At 42.6% G+C, this 17,748-nt stretch overlaps 1 protein-coding gene across 1 annotated transcript in view; it reads left to right on the top strand.

Moving 5' to 3' along the window:
* DNAJC8 (DnaJ (Hsp40) homolog, subfamily C, member 8) overlaps positions 1-14,367 on the top strand; it is a 26,782-nt gene extending 12,415 nt beyond the window's left edge. Inside the window, exons 3-9 of the mRNA XM_005875116.2 lie at positions 1,696-1,752; positions 5,587-5,653; positions 6,174-6,268; positions 7,789-7,860; positions 10,833-10,924; positions 12,464-12,539; positions 13,555-14,367. Coding sequence (XP_005875178.1) covers positions 1,696-1,752; positions 5,587-5,653; positions 6,174-6,268; positions 7,789-7,860; positions 10,833-10,924; positions 12,464-12,539; positions 13,555-13,677 — 582 coding nt within the window. The 3' untranslated portion in view covers positions 13,678-14,367. The remainder of the gene's footprint in view (positions 1-1,695; positions 1,753-5,586; positions 5,654-6,173; positions 6,269-7,788; positions 7,861-10,832; positions 10,925-12,463; positions 12,540-13,554) is intronic.
* Positions 14,368-17,748: the final 3,381 nt, after the last annotated feature.

Raw genomic sequence — 17,748 nt, forward strand, 5'->3', positions numbered from 1 at the left:
CACACACACGTTCCCTTGCCTGTTTATCTTTGCATTTCTAGTACATAGCAGTGTATTCAGCAGGTAGTAGCTACTACATAAAATATTTGAATGACTGTATGTATTTGTGATAATGGGATTAGAATCCTTGATGAGGAATGTCAACACCAGGATACCCAGGCTTGGAGAAGAATAGTTAAATTTATTTTTTAAAACAGTATTGCTAAAAAAACAAAACAGATATTTCTGCCATTTGGAATCAGACTTTCCTACAGGGGGGCCTCAGGCATTGATGTCAGGTTTCCACAGGTGATTGCGATGTTCACTCTGGGTTGAGAACTATCGGGCCATGTAAATTATAGATATAAAGTGGTGCCAAGTGGGCACTTCTCAGTTGAGGTGAAAATCAGCCAGCCTTATTTTTTCCCTGTTGAGTTCTATGCTTTTTCCACATTTGCAAAGGTAAGTAGGGGATAGGAGGTGTGGGTACTTTTATTAATGAATGAAGGAGAAATACAATATTTTCTTACAGTTTGGAAATATGTCTCTGGGTATAAGGTAAGTTATTATTTTTCTGATGGAGTGAAAGTAACTACTGTATTGAAAACCTAAAACAGAACAGTTATTATTCTGTTATCGATTTGCTCATTAACATTTCTGGAGCATTTTTAGAACTGTGTGCCAGGCACAGTTCTAGAATGCTGAGTACTATTCTCTCTTTTTTTATTGATTTAAGAGAGGAAGGGAGGGGGAGAGATAGAAACACACTGATGAGAGAGAATCATTGATTGGCTGCCTCCTGCACGCCCCCTACTAGGGATCCAGCCTGCAGCCCAGGCATTTGCCCTTAACAGGAATCGAACCTGGGACTCTTTGGTCCATAGGCCAACACTCTATCCACTGAGCCAAACTGGCTAGGACTGAGAACTATTCTAGAAGTTGATTAGAATATGTATACTTATTGGGCATCTCTTAAATTTATGAAGTCTTTTAATTTTTTTTACAGTGTTGAGTTAATTTGCATATACTCACTGATTAGCCAATGAAAAGGGTAGCGGTCGTACGCCAATTACCATGTTTCTCTTTTATTAGTGTAGATGAAGGAGAAATACAGTATTTTCGTACAGTTTGGAAATATGTCTCTGGGTATAAGATAAGTTATTATTTTTCTGATGGAGTGAAAGTAACTACTTGAAGGAGAAATACAATATTTTCTTACAGTTTGGAAATATGTCTCTGGGTATAAGGTAAGTTATTATTTTTCTGATGGAGTGAAAGTAACTACTGTATTGAAAACCTAAAACAGAACAGTTATTATTCTGTTATCGATTTGCTCATTAACATTTCTGGAGCATTTTTAGAACTGTGTGCCAGGCACAGTTCTAGAATGCTGAGTACTATTCTCTCTTTTTTTATTGATTTAAGAGAGGAAGGGAGGGGGAGAGATAGAAACACACTGATGAGAGAGAATCATTGATTGGCTGCCTCCTGCACGCCCCCTACTAGGGATCCAGCCTGCAGCCCAGGCATTTGCCCTTAACAGGAATCGAACCTGGGACTCTTTGGTCCATAGGCCAACACTCTATCCACTGAGCCAAACTGGCTAGGACTGAGAACTATTCTAGAAGTTGATTAGAATATGTATACTTATTGGGCATCTCTTAAATTTATGAAGTCTTTTAATTTTTTTTACAGTGTTGATTTTGATTCTTTCAGGTTCTTCAGATAGATCCTGAAGTGACAGATGAAGAAATAAAAAAGAGGTTTCGGCAGGTATAGTACTATTTCTCTGTAATGGACGGAGTTTGAACATTTTGAAAATGTAAGCATGTGATGGTTTTCTTAAGATTTGCTGTTATGACGTTTGGGCCAACATTTAACTTTTTTTTTTTTTTTTAAACTTAAGGCTATGTAACTCAGATAAAAACCTTATAGTGACATAAAATCTTAAGTAATTTGATGGTCATAGCTTACCTCTGAATGGAATGAATTTTATATCCAAATAGAATCTCTTTAGCCCCTTAATTAAAAGGGAGAAGTACAAGTAGAATTGTAGCGCTTACATGGAGTCATACTTACTAAGTCCCCTGGCTTTCAGGAGAGAACATGTTAAATGATTTGTAACAGTTCTTTATTCTTTTAAGACCCCATTCCTTAGTAGTTTTCTTTTGTAAATTTAAATGACTATCCAGGAGATAACTGGTTTAATATAAGGAGTGCTTTGTAGAAATTCTCTAGGAAAAGAGATCCACAATGTCTGATTCTTGTTCAGTCTAATCCTATATAATAAAAGGCTAATATGCAAGTTGACCGAATGGCGGAACGACCGGTCACTATGACATGCACTGACCACCAGGCAGTAGATGCTCAATGCAGGAGCCTGCTCCCTGGTGGTCAGTGTGCTCAGCCAGAAGCCGGGCTCACGGCTGGCAAGCACAGTGGCGGTGGTGGGAGCCTCTCCTGCCTCTGTGGCAGTGCTAAGGATGTCCAACTGCTGGCTTAGGCGGGGAATGGGCCTAAGCTGTCAGTCGGACATCCCCTGAGGGCTCCCAGGCTGAGAGAGGGTGCAGGCTGGGCTGAGGGTCCCCCTCCCCCAAGTGCACAAATTTCATGCACCGGGCCTCTAGTATTTAATAACTTGAGCTACAAAATAGTTTTGAGAGTTGAGTAAACCTTCAGTCTTTCCTTCTGTGAGTTGAATAATCACACTCCCGATAATGTCTTTACAAATTGGATTTTCTATGTATTTCATGTTTTGTTTTGTTTTTAACTTTCCCCAATGTCTTTATTTCTGTTATGTACTACAGTTTTCAACCGGTGTGCTGCAAGAATTTGAAAAACATGCAATACCTGATATTTAGTCAGGGGCACTGACCTCTTTTCCCTTAGATTATCAAATAAAAAAATGATGACAACCAACACAACAATAGCCGTTTGGTGTGAGTGAATCAAAATTATACCTATTGTACCTGGCCAGTGTGGCTCAGTTGGTTGAACATTGTCCCATTCACCAAGAGGTTGCTGGTACATTTCCTGGTCAGGGCACATACCTGGATTTTGGGCCCCATCTCTAGTAGGGGGTGTGTAGGAGGCAGCCGATCAATGTTTCTCTCTCATTGATGTTTCTATCTCTCTGTCCCTCTCCCTTCTGCTCTCTCTCTAAAAATCAATAAAAAAATATTAAAAAAACCTAGGATGTTAATTTAAAAAAATTAAATTATGCCTATTTCTTTTTTGTCAATTCGACAAAAAATATATTTTTTGGTGTGTTGCAGAATTTAGTAATTAGTTTGTGTGCCACAAGATGAAAAAGGTTGAAAACCACTGTACTACATATTTAAAAGGGCTTGACCAGTGCTGAATATTATTCTTAGCTCCTGCATGACATCCTTGTTAATACCCTGTGTTATGCTTGCTTCTTTTTGTCTTTTAATGCTCATCCAAAGATATTTTTCCATTGATTTTTTTTGTTACTCCTCACCTGAGGGTATTTTTTCCATTGATTTTTAGACAGAGTGGAAGGGAAGGGTAGAGACACAGAGAGAGAGAAGCATCGATGTGAAAGAGATTTGTCGATTAGTTGCCTCTGGCACACACCCCAACGGGTTGGGACCAAGCCTGCAACTGAGCTATGCGCCCTTGACTGGAATTGAACCCAGTCCGCAAGCTGAAGCTCTATCCACTGAGTCAAACTGGCTAGGGTTTTCATTAATTTTTAGAGAGAGTGGAAGGGAGGGAGGAGGGGGAGAGAGAAAGAGAGAGAGAAACAGAAACATTGATGTGAGAGAGACACACTGGTTGCCTCCTGCACACACCCTGACCTGGGCTGGGGATCGAGCCTGCAACCGAGGTATGTGCCCTTGACCAGGAATCGAACCTGAAACTCTTTGGTCCGCAGGCCGATGCTCTAACCACTGAGAAAAACTGACTAGGGCATGCTTGTCTCTTGAATACAGTAATTGCCCCCTCATTGCTGACTCATAATCATCTTATGATCTGCTATTAAGCCAAGATGTTTTTTTTATCTTTGCCTACTTAATCTTTTCCCATTATGTAATTTTGTAGTTTTTTTTTTCTTCCTTAGTTCTCTGCACTTACATGTATTCAGTTTTTTTCTTTCTCTAAAATTTCAAGTTTGAACTGGGCAAGTTACTTTCAACCTTTCTGTGCCTGTTAACCTTAATTGTGAAATGCACATAATAATGGTGTCTGCCTTGTGGGGTTGTTAATGAGGGTTAAATGAGGTACTACAGTAAAGCACTAGAATAGGTTTTGTCATATATGTCCTCGTTATATGGTAACTGTTGTCAGTGTGGGTTAGACAATATGCTAAGTTATTTACTTGCATTATTTCATTTTGACCTTAAAACAACACAGTGAAATGTAAGTACCTAATATAGGTGGAAGATGAGGCAGATAGGTTAAGTGAGTTGCTTAAGGTCTTACAGCTAGTACATGATGGAAGTTGGAATTAGATCCCGGGATTCTGTCTCTAGTAATGTAGGATTTAGCATTAGATTCCCACTTGCTGTCATTCCTCAACACAGTCCCTCTGTTCCAACTAGTTGGTTTCTGTCTGTCGGTGGCAGTAGGTCAGTGGTTCTTAACCATGACTGTCTAAAAGAATCAGCTGTGGAGATTTTTGTTTTTTATTTTGACTTAAAATTTTTAAGTTATAAGGATAAAGCAATGAACACCCATATACTCACCATCTATTTGCAACAGTTTGCTTCATTATACATATATTTTTGGCTTAATTTTTGACAAGTAAATCACAGACATCTGATACTCCAGCATGAATCTCCTTAAATAAAAAAGGACATTTTTTTTGGCATAACTACTTGTTACACCTAACAAAATTAACACTAATTCCTTACTATCATTTGATACCCATTCTAGTGGAGGTTTAACAAGTACAGATGCCAGAGGCTCATTCAGAAGCTCTGAGGGTGGAAAGTAGACATCTGTATTTTTTGAAAGCTTCACAGGATTGGAGCACAGCCAGAACTGAGAACCACAGTTTTATATTAGAAGTTCTTTTAATGAAAGAGATGATGTCCCATACCTATTCCTTAGTGCTCAGAATAAGGAACCTAACAGGAACTTGGTAGTTTTCAGTGTCCCTCCTCCCTCCTGTGATCACAACATCTTCATAATACTAGGCTTACATTTATCCTCAACATTGTGATTAAAACCCTAAATGTTTCCCAGTTGTGCATTTACCTTTTGGTGCTTGAATTTTGTTAAAGACCAGTATTTCTGGGCATTTTATGATATTTATTAATTAAAAAAAAAATGCTTCTGGCCTGACTGGTATTGCTCAGTGGTTGAGCATTGACCCACGAACCAGGAGGTCACCGTTCAACTACCGGTCACGGCACATGCCAGGTTGCAGGCTTGATCCCCAGAGAGGGGCATACAGGAGGCAGCCATTTAATTATTCCCTCTCATCATTGATGTTTCTTTCCCTCTCCCTTCCTCTCTAAAATCAATTTAAAAATATTTTTAAAAAATGCTTCTGGCAAACAGTCTTTTTTTGCCACAGTATCTTAGAGCTTTTGGTTTAAAGAATGCAGGCAAAGAGTAAATGTTCCTTTTCCCTTATAGTTATCCATCTTGGTGCATCCTGACAAAAATCAAGATGATGCTGACAGAGCACAAAAGGCTTTTGAAGGTATTTGTAAGTTTACCTGCTTCTGAATAATATAGTCAATGTTAGGGACGAACTGTTCCTTGTCCTGGATCAAGAAAAGAATTTAATAGTTTTGTCTTCTGGTCATGAAGAAGCTGGTTTTCAGTAGAAGAACAGTTGTCATTCCAAAGCAAAATGTCGCTGTTTAAGAAATAGACCTTAAGTTTGCTTTGTTAAAGCTTCTATGTGCCAACAAAGACTGTTACTGCATAGGATCCTTTTTTTCTCTGAGCATAAAAAGTAACTGGCAATGTTTTATCACTGGATTAATAAACCTGGATGTGGTGTATTTAGCCTTGAGTGTATATTTAATTTTTTCCAAGGCTCTCAAGGAAAGTCATTGCTATAGTTATATGTTTTTAAAATTAGTTTAACAACAGTAAATAATTTAACAAAGTAGGGAATGCTTTTAGATGGCACAAGTCCGTTTACACTGCCTGAGTATAGTTCAGACTTGCAGAGGGTGTTTGCAGAAACAGTTAATTTCAATGTTTTGCATTAGCTGTGGACAAAGCTTACAAGTTGCTACTGGATCAGGAACAAAAGAAGAGGGCCCTGGATGTAATTCAGGCAGGAAAAGAATACGTGGAACACACTGTAAGTATTTATAGAGCTGCTGTGTTTACAGGAAGTATTAGCAAGCCGTGGGCAACTTGTAGAAGGGTAAATGTTAACATAGCAATGCCTACTGTTGAAATTGTGATTGCATATGTGGTCTCCACCACTTTGCTGTGGTGGTCGTGAATAGTGTGTGCCTAAAACTATTAATTCACCCCTACACCTCAGGATGAAGAGTGATTAGGACCCTGCTCCGACCTCTTTCCCTACCAGTCCTGTGTTGTGGAGAGAGGGCTTTTTTGTCCTCTCTTTACAGGTCACATTACTCCATTTGAGAGTGGAGAAGTGGAGCAGCCGTGATCACACTTGACCCTTGATTTTTATGCTTGTCCCTGTGAAGGGGTTGGAACATGGGCTTGAAGTAGGCTGGCAAGAGGATATGAGTAAATTTTTTAAAAAGGAGGAGCTACTTGTTTGTATTAACAACAGGGAAGGACTCAGTTGAAATAAATTTAGTTAGAGCTGGTGTTGTTACTTTTTCATTACTGAAATCTGAGTGGCGGGAAATGTTAAGGTGGCTTGCTTGAGGTAAGAAAGGTCTTTGTTTAATTTTTTACTTGCGGGGCAAGAATCTTGAGACCATTTATAAGGGCTATTTCAGTCGGGAGTGAATATGGATGTTTTCTTTGAAGAGCTTTGGTATCTAAAACAGAACTTCATAACCAATAATAATAATGACTCCAAGTTTAATGAGGAAAAGGAGTAAAAAGAGGAGATGGACGAACATAATTATATCCTACTGGTCTTGTGTTGGAAATGGCACGTGTAGGCCCAATTCTGAAAAAATCAGAAAAGTACCTGAAAATTTGTACTTGAACCATTGTAGTAGTTTCCTTTCATCTGAATTTTGCAAAGGAGCCACCCTCAGTCTTTCTGACCACAAGGTGGCAGTGGGGCCTTTCTGAGCTTGGAAAGCACTGCTTTTTGCTGGTGTACAATACTGAGTGATTGCTTAATGGAGTGATGTCATTCTTGTGTGGATGAGTATATTTGATTTTTTGGGGGATCTCAATAGTTGCCAAAGTGGTAAAAACACCAATTAACATGATGAGAAAATTATTGGTGTAAAGGGGTTTCACAGTGAAAATAAAAGAATGCAGTTGTAGAAATGCCAAAAAACAACACGCCAATATTTATTCTGTAGCTGCTTCTAAAACTTGACACATAATGTTTTCTTTACTAAACACATAACCACAAACTGTGAAAGATAAGTGGGTGATGTGTTGAATTCATTGGATCTGGCCTAGGATTTGATGAGTGGGGACAGCTCCCTCACGGTCCCATCATCCTGCCAGTCGACTGGATTTAGATGAGGCGGGAGAAAGAACCCCTTGCTCCTAGTTCTTGCCGATTGCATTGCTGTTTTGGAGGGGAGGCTCTTTTCGCAATGGAAACTTCTTGTTGTGCGTATAGAAAAGTACACATACGTGTGTGCAGGGCTCGTGGGTTTCTTAAATTATGAGTGCTCATTTTTTGATGAAAACAATTTTTTTTTTTAGGTGAAAGAGCGAAAAAAGCAATTAAAGAAGGAAGGAAAACCTACAAATGTGGAGGAGGATGATCCAGAGCTGGTGAGTTAAATGAGGGAAAAGCCATCTTACCTGGTGTGTGGGGGTTCACTGGTGAGTTAAGAGAGGGAAGTCTAAAGAATGCTGCACACATGCTATAAACATTTATTGAGTATGTATTGGAGTTTGTAGTTGACTTTATTTTATGAAACACACACATGAAGCATTATCTATAGTTTTTAGTACTTTTAATTTCTTTTGAAGTACTTTAAAAATGTCGGTACTTGTGAAATATAGAGCAAAGTCCTAGATATTTATGATTTTATTCCTAATCTTTTCCAGATATCTCACCTGTACTTCATTCAATAGCAGTTATTTTTAGAGACTTATGTTTATTGAATTTCTATAAAGCATTGTACTTGGTTTTAAAAGAAACAGTAGCCATTTTTATAACCATATTTATGAATTTCTGTGATATTTAAATCACACAAGTATAGTATTAATTGCAACTGGCACAGACAGCTTTGAGAAAAATCACAGATGACTCTTATTTTTATTTATTTATGTGTTGATTGATTTTAGAGAGAGGAAGGGGGGGGAGAGAGAGAGACAGAAACATCGAAGTGAGAGAAAAACATCTATCAGTTGCCTCCTGCACGTACCCCGGCCGGGGATCCAACTCGAAACCTGGATATGTGCCCTGACTGGGAATCGAACCTGCCACCTTTTGGTGTACAGGATGACCCTCCAATCAACTGAGCCATGTCAGCCAGGCCACAGGTGACTCTTAAACAGCTGTCTATGAGCCATGAGTTCACTGTGCTCTCTAGGTAATAATTTACAGAGTTATGGAGAGCATTGGATAATCCAGTGGGTTATTTATTGGAGATTGGTTAAGCGAGAGATTCTACTTAAATATTTGTGTCTTTTTGCCTCTTTAGCCTGAAAAATTTAAAGTCATCTTAATCTTGCCTCAACTTAGGTCAGCATGTAAGTTATCCATATACCTATCTTGGTTTTAAAGATTTATAGAGAAGAGGCTGTCTTGCTAGGGAAACTTCTTTGCAACTTCTCTTGCTTCATTGATTTTGCTAACAGTGACTGGTCCCATCATCCTGACAGTAATGTTGCTTGAGAACTACTAGGCTGTATTTTCCAATGGTCACCTATTTTGGGTTTACTCTCTTCCAGTATTTTAGTTTTTTTCTCCTCAGTCTTATTTTCTCTTCCTTTTAATTACCCTCCGTAGTCTTTTCTGAAGGCCCTCTTACAAATATTCCTTGGTTCTTCTAAGTTGTTAAGAACCCTATTTTTTAAAAAAAATAAGTTTTTATTGATTTTTAGAAAGAGAGGAAGGGAGAGGAATAGAGAGATAGAAATATCGTTGAGAGAGAAACATCATTGATCGAAGCTGTGTCCTGCATGCCCCCTACTGGGGATCGAGCACGCATGTGCCCTGACTGGGGATCGAACTGGTGACCTCTTGGTTCCTGGGTCAGTGCTCAACTACTGAGCCACACCAGCCAGGCAAGCACCCTAACTTTGTGTTAGTTGTCTTTTTTTCTGATTATAAAGGAACATATGCTAATGATAGAAAATTTGGAAAAAGCAGAAAAATATAAAATATTGACAATCACCAGTAACTGTTCACCCAGGAGAGTTTAGAGCTTTTAAAGATATTAAAATATTCATGACAGACTCTTTTACTCCTTTGATGTTTGTCTTTATTAGAGATTGGAGTTGGTCAGCACTGCTTTCATTGTGGACAGTAACAATATTATAACAAGCGAGAAATTTTTGGGCTCTTTTACTTACTTTTCTCTTCATATATTACTCTTTTCTCCGGTGCCTCTGATTTTAGGATGTAGGTTCTATGAAATCTGCATGATGAGTTATTTTCTAACTTTCTTTGTATATTTAAAATACTTTATATTTGGGGGGAAAGTTTTAGAGATAGAGTTCTGTTTTCTTTCCTTTTTTAAAAAAATATATTTTTATTGACTTCAGAGAGGAAGGGAGAGGGAGATTGAAACATCAATAATGAAAGAGTGTCATTGATTGGCTGCCTTCACGCCTCCTGACTGGGGACCAAGCCCTCAACCTGGGCATGTGTCCTGACCAGAATTGAACCATGACCTCCTGGTTCCTAGGTTGATGCTAAGAGTGTCATCGATTGGCTGCCTTCACGCCCCCCGACTGGGGACCAAGCCCTCAATCTGGGCATGTGTCCTGACCACCCCCATGACGTCCTGGTTTCTAGGTTGATGCTCAACCACTGAGCTATGTCTGGCCAGGCAGAGTTCCGTTTTCTATCTAATATGTTAACTCTTTCTGACTCTTCCAACAAGGATGTTGCCCCATCCTCAGAGTTCAGAGTAGAGGGAAGGAGCAAGAAGGGATAAGCCTGCTCTTTCTAAGAACATCCAGGAAGTTGCTACATCACTTTTCCTATTATCCTATGAGCTGAAACTTAAGTTACGTGGACCTCACTCTGCTACAAGGAAGCCTAGGAACACAGGCTTTTATGTTAGGTGACAATGTGCCTTAAGGTAAGGGATTTTAGATGGAGGGAGAGGAGATAATGAGATGGGTGGGGGTGGCAATTACAGCCCTGCCACAGTTAATAGACCCCTAAGACTGGTCTTCTTGATAACAACTTCATATCTCTAGTATCTAGTCTGGTGCCTAGCACAGAGTAATCATAAAATTTTTGTGAAAAGAAAAAGAAAAGGAAGTTAATTTTGGAAGGTTTTTGGCACAAAGGATCCTCCAAAATCTCAAATGGTTGTGATGAGTAGGTAGTGCTTTTTACAAGAGCAAGTTTCCTATGTATCATCTGATGGTGAAAGTGGTGGAAATATCTCAGAGGTGGATGTGTTATTTATCTCTCGAGACCATCATTAAGTGGTTCTCTTTGAAGATCCTTTTCTTTGCCGAGTTCTAGTCTGCTTTTGTCTTGGGCTCCATCTGAAAGTACTTGATTCAAGTAGTTGGTAAAATAATTTAATTTTATTTTCTTTGGTTCTTTCTTGTAGTTCAAACAAGCGGTATACAAACAGACCATGAAACTCTTTGCTGAGCTGGAAATTAAAAGGAAGGAGAGAGAAGCCAAAGAGATGCATGAAAGGTATATATCAATATATTCACTTAAACCATATTTAAATACCTAGATTAACTAACATTGCTCTTTGGGGATTTTTCCAAAGAAGGAATAATGTAATAGGTCATTTAAACAATTATCTAAAATAGTTATCTGAAACAGCCAACGTTTTGAATCACAAGGGTAAGAAATTCTGACTTTGGGAAATACCGAATAGACCTGTCCACAGGGAGTTTATAATCAAGGGTGCTGTGTACTTTCTTCCTGATTTCCTGGAGTGAAATAGGCAGTTATTGAGGCCATTGTTACTGAGGCCAGAACTTTTTGTGTCTGGTGGCTGCAGCTTTGGTGAGTTATAGTATCACACACACACACACACACACGTATGTATAATCACATATACAATGTCTATTGTCCTAAAGTATGTTTTCCCTGGCTCATCAAAAATCTTGAGTTTACTGGTAACTTAGTTTATGTATTTTGTGGCGTGGATTGGTGTTAAGCAATAATTAGGTTTTGCTAGTTGAGGTTGTATGAAATGTTCTTCTTTTGGGATAGGATTTTGTGCAGAGATCCTTTTGAGTAAGAACCTCTGTAATTGTAATGGTCATTCTACCGAAGTAGGTGGCCTGGGTTCTCGAGATAGTTTGTCAGTGGCTGAGCGCAGAACCTCCAATTAGGGTTGGCTGGGTTTTGATGATCTTGTCTATCTATGTAATAAGAATTTATGTCTTCCCCATAGTCTTATCTGCATGTTTTAAAATGAGACATTTATGAGACAACTTAAATTTATTTTATTTCATTGTTGACAATATTACAGATGCCCCCCAGTTTTCCCCCTTTTACTTCCTCTATCCCTCTCCTCCCAGCCCCACCCCAGGCCTTTACCACACTATTGTACTTTGGGCCCTTTTCAGATAGCTATCTTTGGTTGTGTTTCTTTGTTGTTTTTAATCCTCACCCAAGGATATTTTTTCATTGAAACAAATTTATTTTATTTCATTGTTGACAATATTACAGATGCCCCCCAATTTTCCCCCTTTTACTTCCTCTATCCCTCTCCTCCCAGCCCCACCCCAGGCCTTTACCACACTATTGTACTTTGGGCCCTTTTCAGATAGCTATCTTTGGTTGTGTTTCTTTGTTGTTTTTAATCCTCACCCAAGGATATTTTTTCATTGATTTTTAGAGAGAGTGGAGGGGGAGAGTCAGAGAGAGAGAGAGAAATATTGATGTGAGAGGGACACATCTATTGGTTGCCTCTCAGAGATAGAGAAACATTGATGTGAAAGAGACATATCTGTTGGCTGCCTCTTGCATGGGGATTGAGCCTGCAACTGAGGTATATGCCCTTTACCTGAATTGAACCTGGGACCCTTCAGTCCGCGGGCTGACCTTCTATCCACTGAGCCAAACTGGCTAGGGTAAGACAGCTGCTATCTTTGTAAAATCCTAGGAAATCGATTTACTTTATATGTTTGCTTCTGTGGGGAGATGCTTTAACTTGTATAGTTAGCACACACTCTTAAGTATTGTATAAATACTACAGTCTGGCTTTCCTCATAGGAAGCGACAAAGGGAAGAAGAAATTGAAGCTCAAGAAAAAGCCAAACGCGAAAGGGAGTGGCAGAAAAACTTTGAGGTAAATTTCCAAGGTGGTCAGGGAGGGATTCTTATTCCAGAGTAAGAAAACTTCCCAGCAATGCCCCTTGGTTTCCAGGGCATTCCCAGGATTGACTGGGGCTGACAGTCAGGGAAATGGGATATGGGGGAAGAGTGAGTTGCCCTGCCTCAGCCTCTTGTGAGCTCTGTAGCCTTGGAAAGGGCAGTGAGGGTCCCGGAATGGTGTCTTAGAGATTGTGGTAGGCACACACTGCTAAGTAGGCTCAAGAAAAATGGCCTGCCCGTTTAATTTAGGGGAAGACATGGAGAGGTGCCCTACTTAGAGGTCTTTTAGTAGAAACCGAGGTTCTTATGGACCTGATGTCCTGCCTACAGAGAGACTTCTGGCTTCTGAACCCGGCTCCTCTTTGACACTCTAGTTACATCCTTCAGGTGCACAGCTAGTTATCTGAATTGAGCAACACTTGGTCTCAGGGTAGGGATTGGCTAACCAGAGTTGATGACTTTGTACCACTGCATGCATGAATAAAGAGAAGATGAGTAGGCCCCTTGATAAGGAGGAAGAAGTCCCTAGTGGCCCTCTCAGTACAGCTGGTGCTGGCTTTGAGCCTCCATCCAAGTGTTGGTGGGGAGTAGGACAGGTGCAGGGAAAGAGTGGCTGTATTATACTGGCTGGCCATATGGCTTTGAGAAAATGATTTGACTTCTCTGAGCCTTGGTGTTGTCATTTGTGAAATGCTAGTGGCACTGTACACAGATCAGTCAGCTTTTTGTGAGGATTAGAAATAGCATATACTAACTGTCCAGCCCAGAGGTCCCCAACAAAGGGTGGCCTCATTGTTGATATGAGTATTACTCATTGTGTTTTCCACTTCTGACCTGTGGCTGCCTTATCCTGCCTTCTAGGGGTGGTAGGACTTTCCTGGGCAAAGGCTTGTTCCAGATGCTGAGCTAGGTTACAGGCAATGGCAGAGCAGGTCAGGCCCTTCCTCTTATTGACTAGTTTCCTTCCCTCCAACCACGTTTGTGTTTAGGAAAGTCGAGATGGTCGTGTGGACAGCTGGCGAAACTTCCAAGCAAATACAAAGGGGAAGAAAGAGAAGAAAAATCGGACCTTCCTGAGACCACCGAAAGTCAAGATGGAGCAGCGAGAGTGACGCCTGGGCCACAGCCACGGACCTTCCCCCACCGTCTCCCACCTGCTCTGAAGGACTCATTCTCTCCTCCCGTTTCCCCCAACATAGAATAGTATTTGCTTTTTAGGCCATTTTGTTTTCAATACAATTTAATACCAATCAGAGTAATTCTTTTGTACATTGAAATGAGGGGCTTGGTTTAAAAAGGAACCTTCCTCCAGCCCTTACCCCCAGGCCAACCACGATTGGAAGGCGCCACCGCCGGTGCTGCCTTCGCCACCCTGTAACTTAATGTTTTGTACTTCACTGAATTGCCATGGTTAGAGACTTTGTGTATAGTTTGTGGAAATCATCCAAATAAACATATTGCTTAATGGTGTTGCTGTGACTTCAGATCCAAGCCCGGGCCACCTGGGGAAGCCCCTTTGCCTCACTGTCTCGCTTCTGGGTGTGGCATCCTTCAGAGCCACAGGTCAGACAGGGAAGGCAGTGGGCACACAGAGCAGTCGCTTGACACCCTGACGTCCTGGGTGTTAGGCATGTGTTCTCCCGTCTGACTGACCAATCTTCGTGGCATGAAGCTCTGCGCCATCCAAACCTGCTCACTTTCCAAAGAGCTGGCTGTCCTCCATCTAACACCATTATGTCCTAGCCTGTCTGCATTCATTAGTGGTCGTATTCTGTATGTGTAATAAATTTTTATACCCTAACCATTACTGTAGTCTTCAGGTGTTATTCCAAGGTGGGTCCCTTGTCTGGCTTGGTCCAACCCTGATATCCTTTGGAGTTCTGGCTCCCTTATTTGCTAAACCTTATTTGCTAAACCTTAGTTTCTTCATCTGCCAAATGGGAATATAGACTACTGTGGCAGTTTTTAGGGAGGAGTAGCCATCTATACTAGTATACATAAAAGGCTAAGCGACTGGCTGGCTGCTCGACTGGCCAATAGGTATGACGTGCACTGACCACCAGGGGGCAGACGCTCAATGCAGGAGCTGCTGAGCCACAGCAACTTTGCAGAGTGCCCTCTCGCACTCTGGGACCCCTCAGTGGATGTCAGACTGCTGGTTTGGGCCCGATCCCTGCAGGCCAAGGGACCCCACCTGCTGGAGGGACCCTGCTCGTTCCACAGACACCCTTTGAGCCCTGGCACCGCCCCAGGTGCAGCCGGCCAAGGAGGGACTGCGGGAGATTGGCTCCAGGGTGGGTCTGGCCCATCTTGCCCAGTCCTCCCCTGCTGGTCACCTTCTAATGAATTTCCTTTCAATGTGCATGAATCCGTGCACTGGGCCTCTAGTGGCGTATATAAGGTAGCTGCGCAGTGCCCAGTGGGTGTTGCCAGTATTCTTTCTGTGTTAAATGAAGGTCCTGATTACTTTGAGAATTAAATAATGGGTGAAAGTACACGGCTCGTCGTATATACTCGAATGTCCTGTTGGCTATGAGAGAGCCCTTGGGAGGGACATAAGGTGAGATACAGAGAAATGATGAAGATATGAGACACTGGGTGACTTGAAATTAGACTTGCTACAGTGTTTTGTAGATGAGTAAAGAGGAATAATGATCACAAGGCACAATCTTGTATACTGCAACTTCGATTTGCTGCCTTTGGAGGGGTCAGAAACTTGGGTGTCTTACTGTCCTCCAAGTGCAGCTGAGCACATCCCAACTACCACCGAGTTCGAGCATGAGGGTGGGTGGGGTGGTTAACACTGGACCAAGGCAGAGGGGGCGGTGCACGTCATGAGGTAATGCAGACTGTCCTGTGCTGGAGCAGCTGCTCTCTTCTAGCCAGGCGAGCGAAACCCACCTCATGCAGCAGGTGTGCACACACCGCCTTCCTTACAGGGTGTGTGGAGGTCACGGTTCAACTGTCGACAAGCTCGTGCGCACCGGGCCCAGGCTTTGCTCTCAGGAGGTTGTGCCAGCGATCAGCTATGGGTGTGCTGATTCCTTCAGCAACTATGCTGGTTTAGAAGTGAAATGGTGAACACGATGGGGCCCTGGCTGCCTACCTCAGCCCGCTGGGGACATGGGTGCACGAACAGGTACAGAGATCATGAAAGGCACAACGTGCCCACTGCTCTGAGGAGAGGGCCCTCGATCCCGTTCTCAGCAGTTGGGGAATGTTTCCTGGAGGAAGTGAAATTTTTATTTTTTTATTTTTATTTTATTTTTTATTTTAAAATATATTTTATCGATTTTTTACAGAGAGGAAGGGAGAGAGATAGAGAGTTAGAAACATCGATGAGAGAGAAACATCGATCAGCCGCCTCCTGCACATCTCCCACTGGGGATGTGCCCGCAACCCAGGTACATGCCCTTGACCGGAATCGAACCTGGGACCTTTCAGTCCGCAGGCCGACGCTCTATCCACTGAGCCAAACCGGTTTCGGCAGAAGTGAAATTTTTAAAAACATCCTCACCCGAAAGATAAATTTTATTGATTTTAGAGAGAAAGGGAGGGAGGAATAAAGGGGGGGGGAGGGAGAGAGAGACATCAATGTATGAGAGAAACATAGATTGGTTCCTCCCATAGGTGCCCCTAAATGGGGATGGAACCCGAAACCCAGCTATGTGCCCTGACCGGAATTGGAATTGAACCGGCAAACTTTCAGTGCATGGGATGACACTCCAACCACTGAGCCACACCAGCCAGGGCAGGGAGTGACCTTTGTAAAGATGGTACCCAGAGGCTGATGCATTAGTTGGGAATGTTTTCAGGTGCGAGGAATGCCTCGCATAAACAGACCGGGAATATCTGCTTGCAGAGAAGCCTGGTGGCAGGCACTTTCAGGTATGTTTCATGGGCTCAACAGTATCCCCAGGGAACAAGGTTGTTACTGAGCCTCCTCTCCATCCTCTCTGGAGGGCTTGTCGTCTCATAGTCACATAGTTCCATAGGAGGCTGTGGCAGTGCCACACGGCACACCAATTACCAAGCAGAAATAACTCATCTGGGAGGCCACGCTTCCCCTGAAGGACGTCACTGGCCAGTAATGATCACATGTCCACCTCTAACTGTAAACCTGGGAAATCTGCAAAGGAGAACGGGCCGGTCATAGACCAGGACTTGTCCCTGTGGCTGAGTACCTACCGTTCCCACTTCACTTTTGTTGGCAAGGAAGGAAGACAGGCAGGTTGCCTGCTGGGGATGACTAACTGTCTGGCACAGGTGGGCTAGAACTTGAGGGAAAGATGTTTCAGTCGGAGGGAACAGCATGTGCAAAGACCCGGAGTAAGAGCATAGCCAATTTGTGGAACCGAACATCCTTTGTTTTGCCTGGAGCAGAAAAATGGCTTGAGATGATGGAAATCTGAGATTCAAATTAAGAAATTTGGCTTTCAGCGTGACCTCCTATTTCCCCAGATGGATCAAAGCCTTCCCATTTCCTTCCCGGCACATTTTAGCCACAGACCCACTCGGAAGATGAGCAGCAGACCCCGCCCATTCTCAACTCCGCTCGAAGCAATTTCTTCAGTGATGAGCTGGCCGGGGAGAAGGGTGTGCATTGGGGTTGGAACTGAGGGAGCATTAGTCAAGATGCCTAATTATCTGTGAGTAGGTCCAGGGGTTCTTTGGGCAGGAAAGGCTTGCTGGAGGAGTGCCAGGGCCCAGGGATGAGCCACTCCACTCCTCTTCCTGTGAATAACGAAGCAGATTGCCAGCACCCATCCCCACTTCCCGCTGGGCACATACCACAGGCAGAGATAAAGTGGAAGGAGCCAGACAGGGAGGTTAGAATCCTAGCATTTGGGCCGGAGACTTCAATGCTGAGCCCTGCTTCCTTATGTGTACAGTGGGAATTAACCACCTAAGGCATCCGTTACGGCCTTTGGCAGTCCAGTCGCCCTCCATCTCCCATCCCCGCGGCTGTGGTCTCTCAGCGGCTGCCTGGGAAAGCCACAGCCAGGCCCCACCTCCTGTTTCCTTGAAGCCCCAGTGGAAGTGGGAGTAAGCGCGTGAGAGGCTGCGGACGAGCCTGGGCCTGCTGTGAGGGCGGAACCTCAGTGAAGCAGGATTAGCCCCTCTCCCCCTCTCCACCCCCCATAGCCATCCTGGGACCTCTGGTTCATCTGCCCCCTGGCTGG

This window comes from Myotis brandtii, unplaced genomic scaffold, assembly GCF_000412655.1.
Source record: "Myotis brandtii unplaced genomic scaffold, ASM41265v1 scaffold456, whole genome shotgun sequence".
Classification (NCBI taxonomy): Eukaryota; Metazoa; Chordata; class Mammalia; order Chiroptera; family Vespertilionidae; genus Myotis; species Myotis brandtii.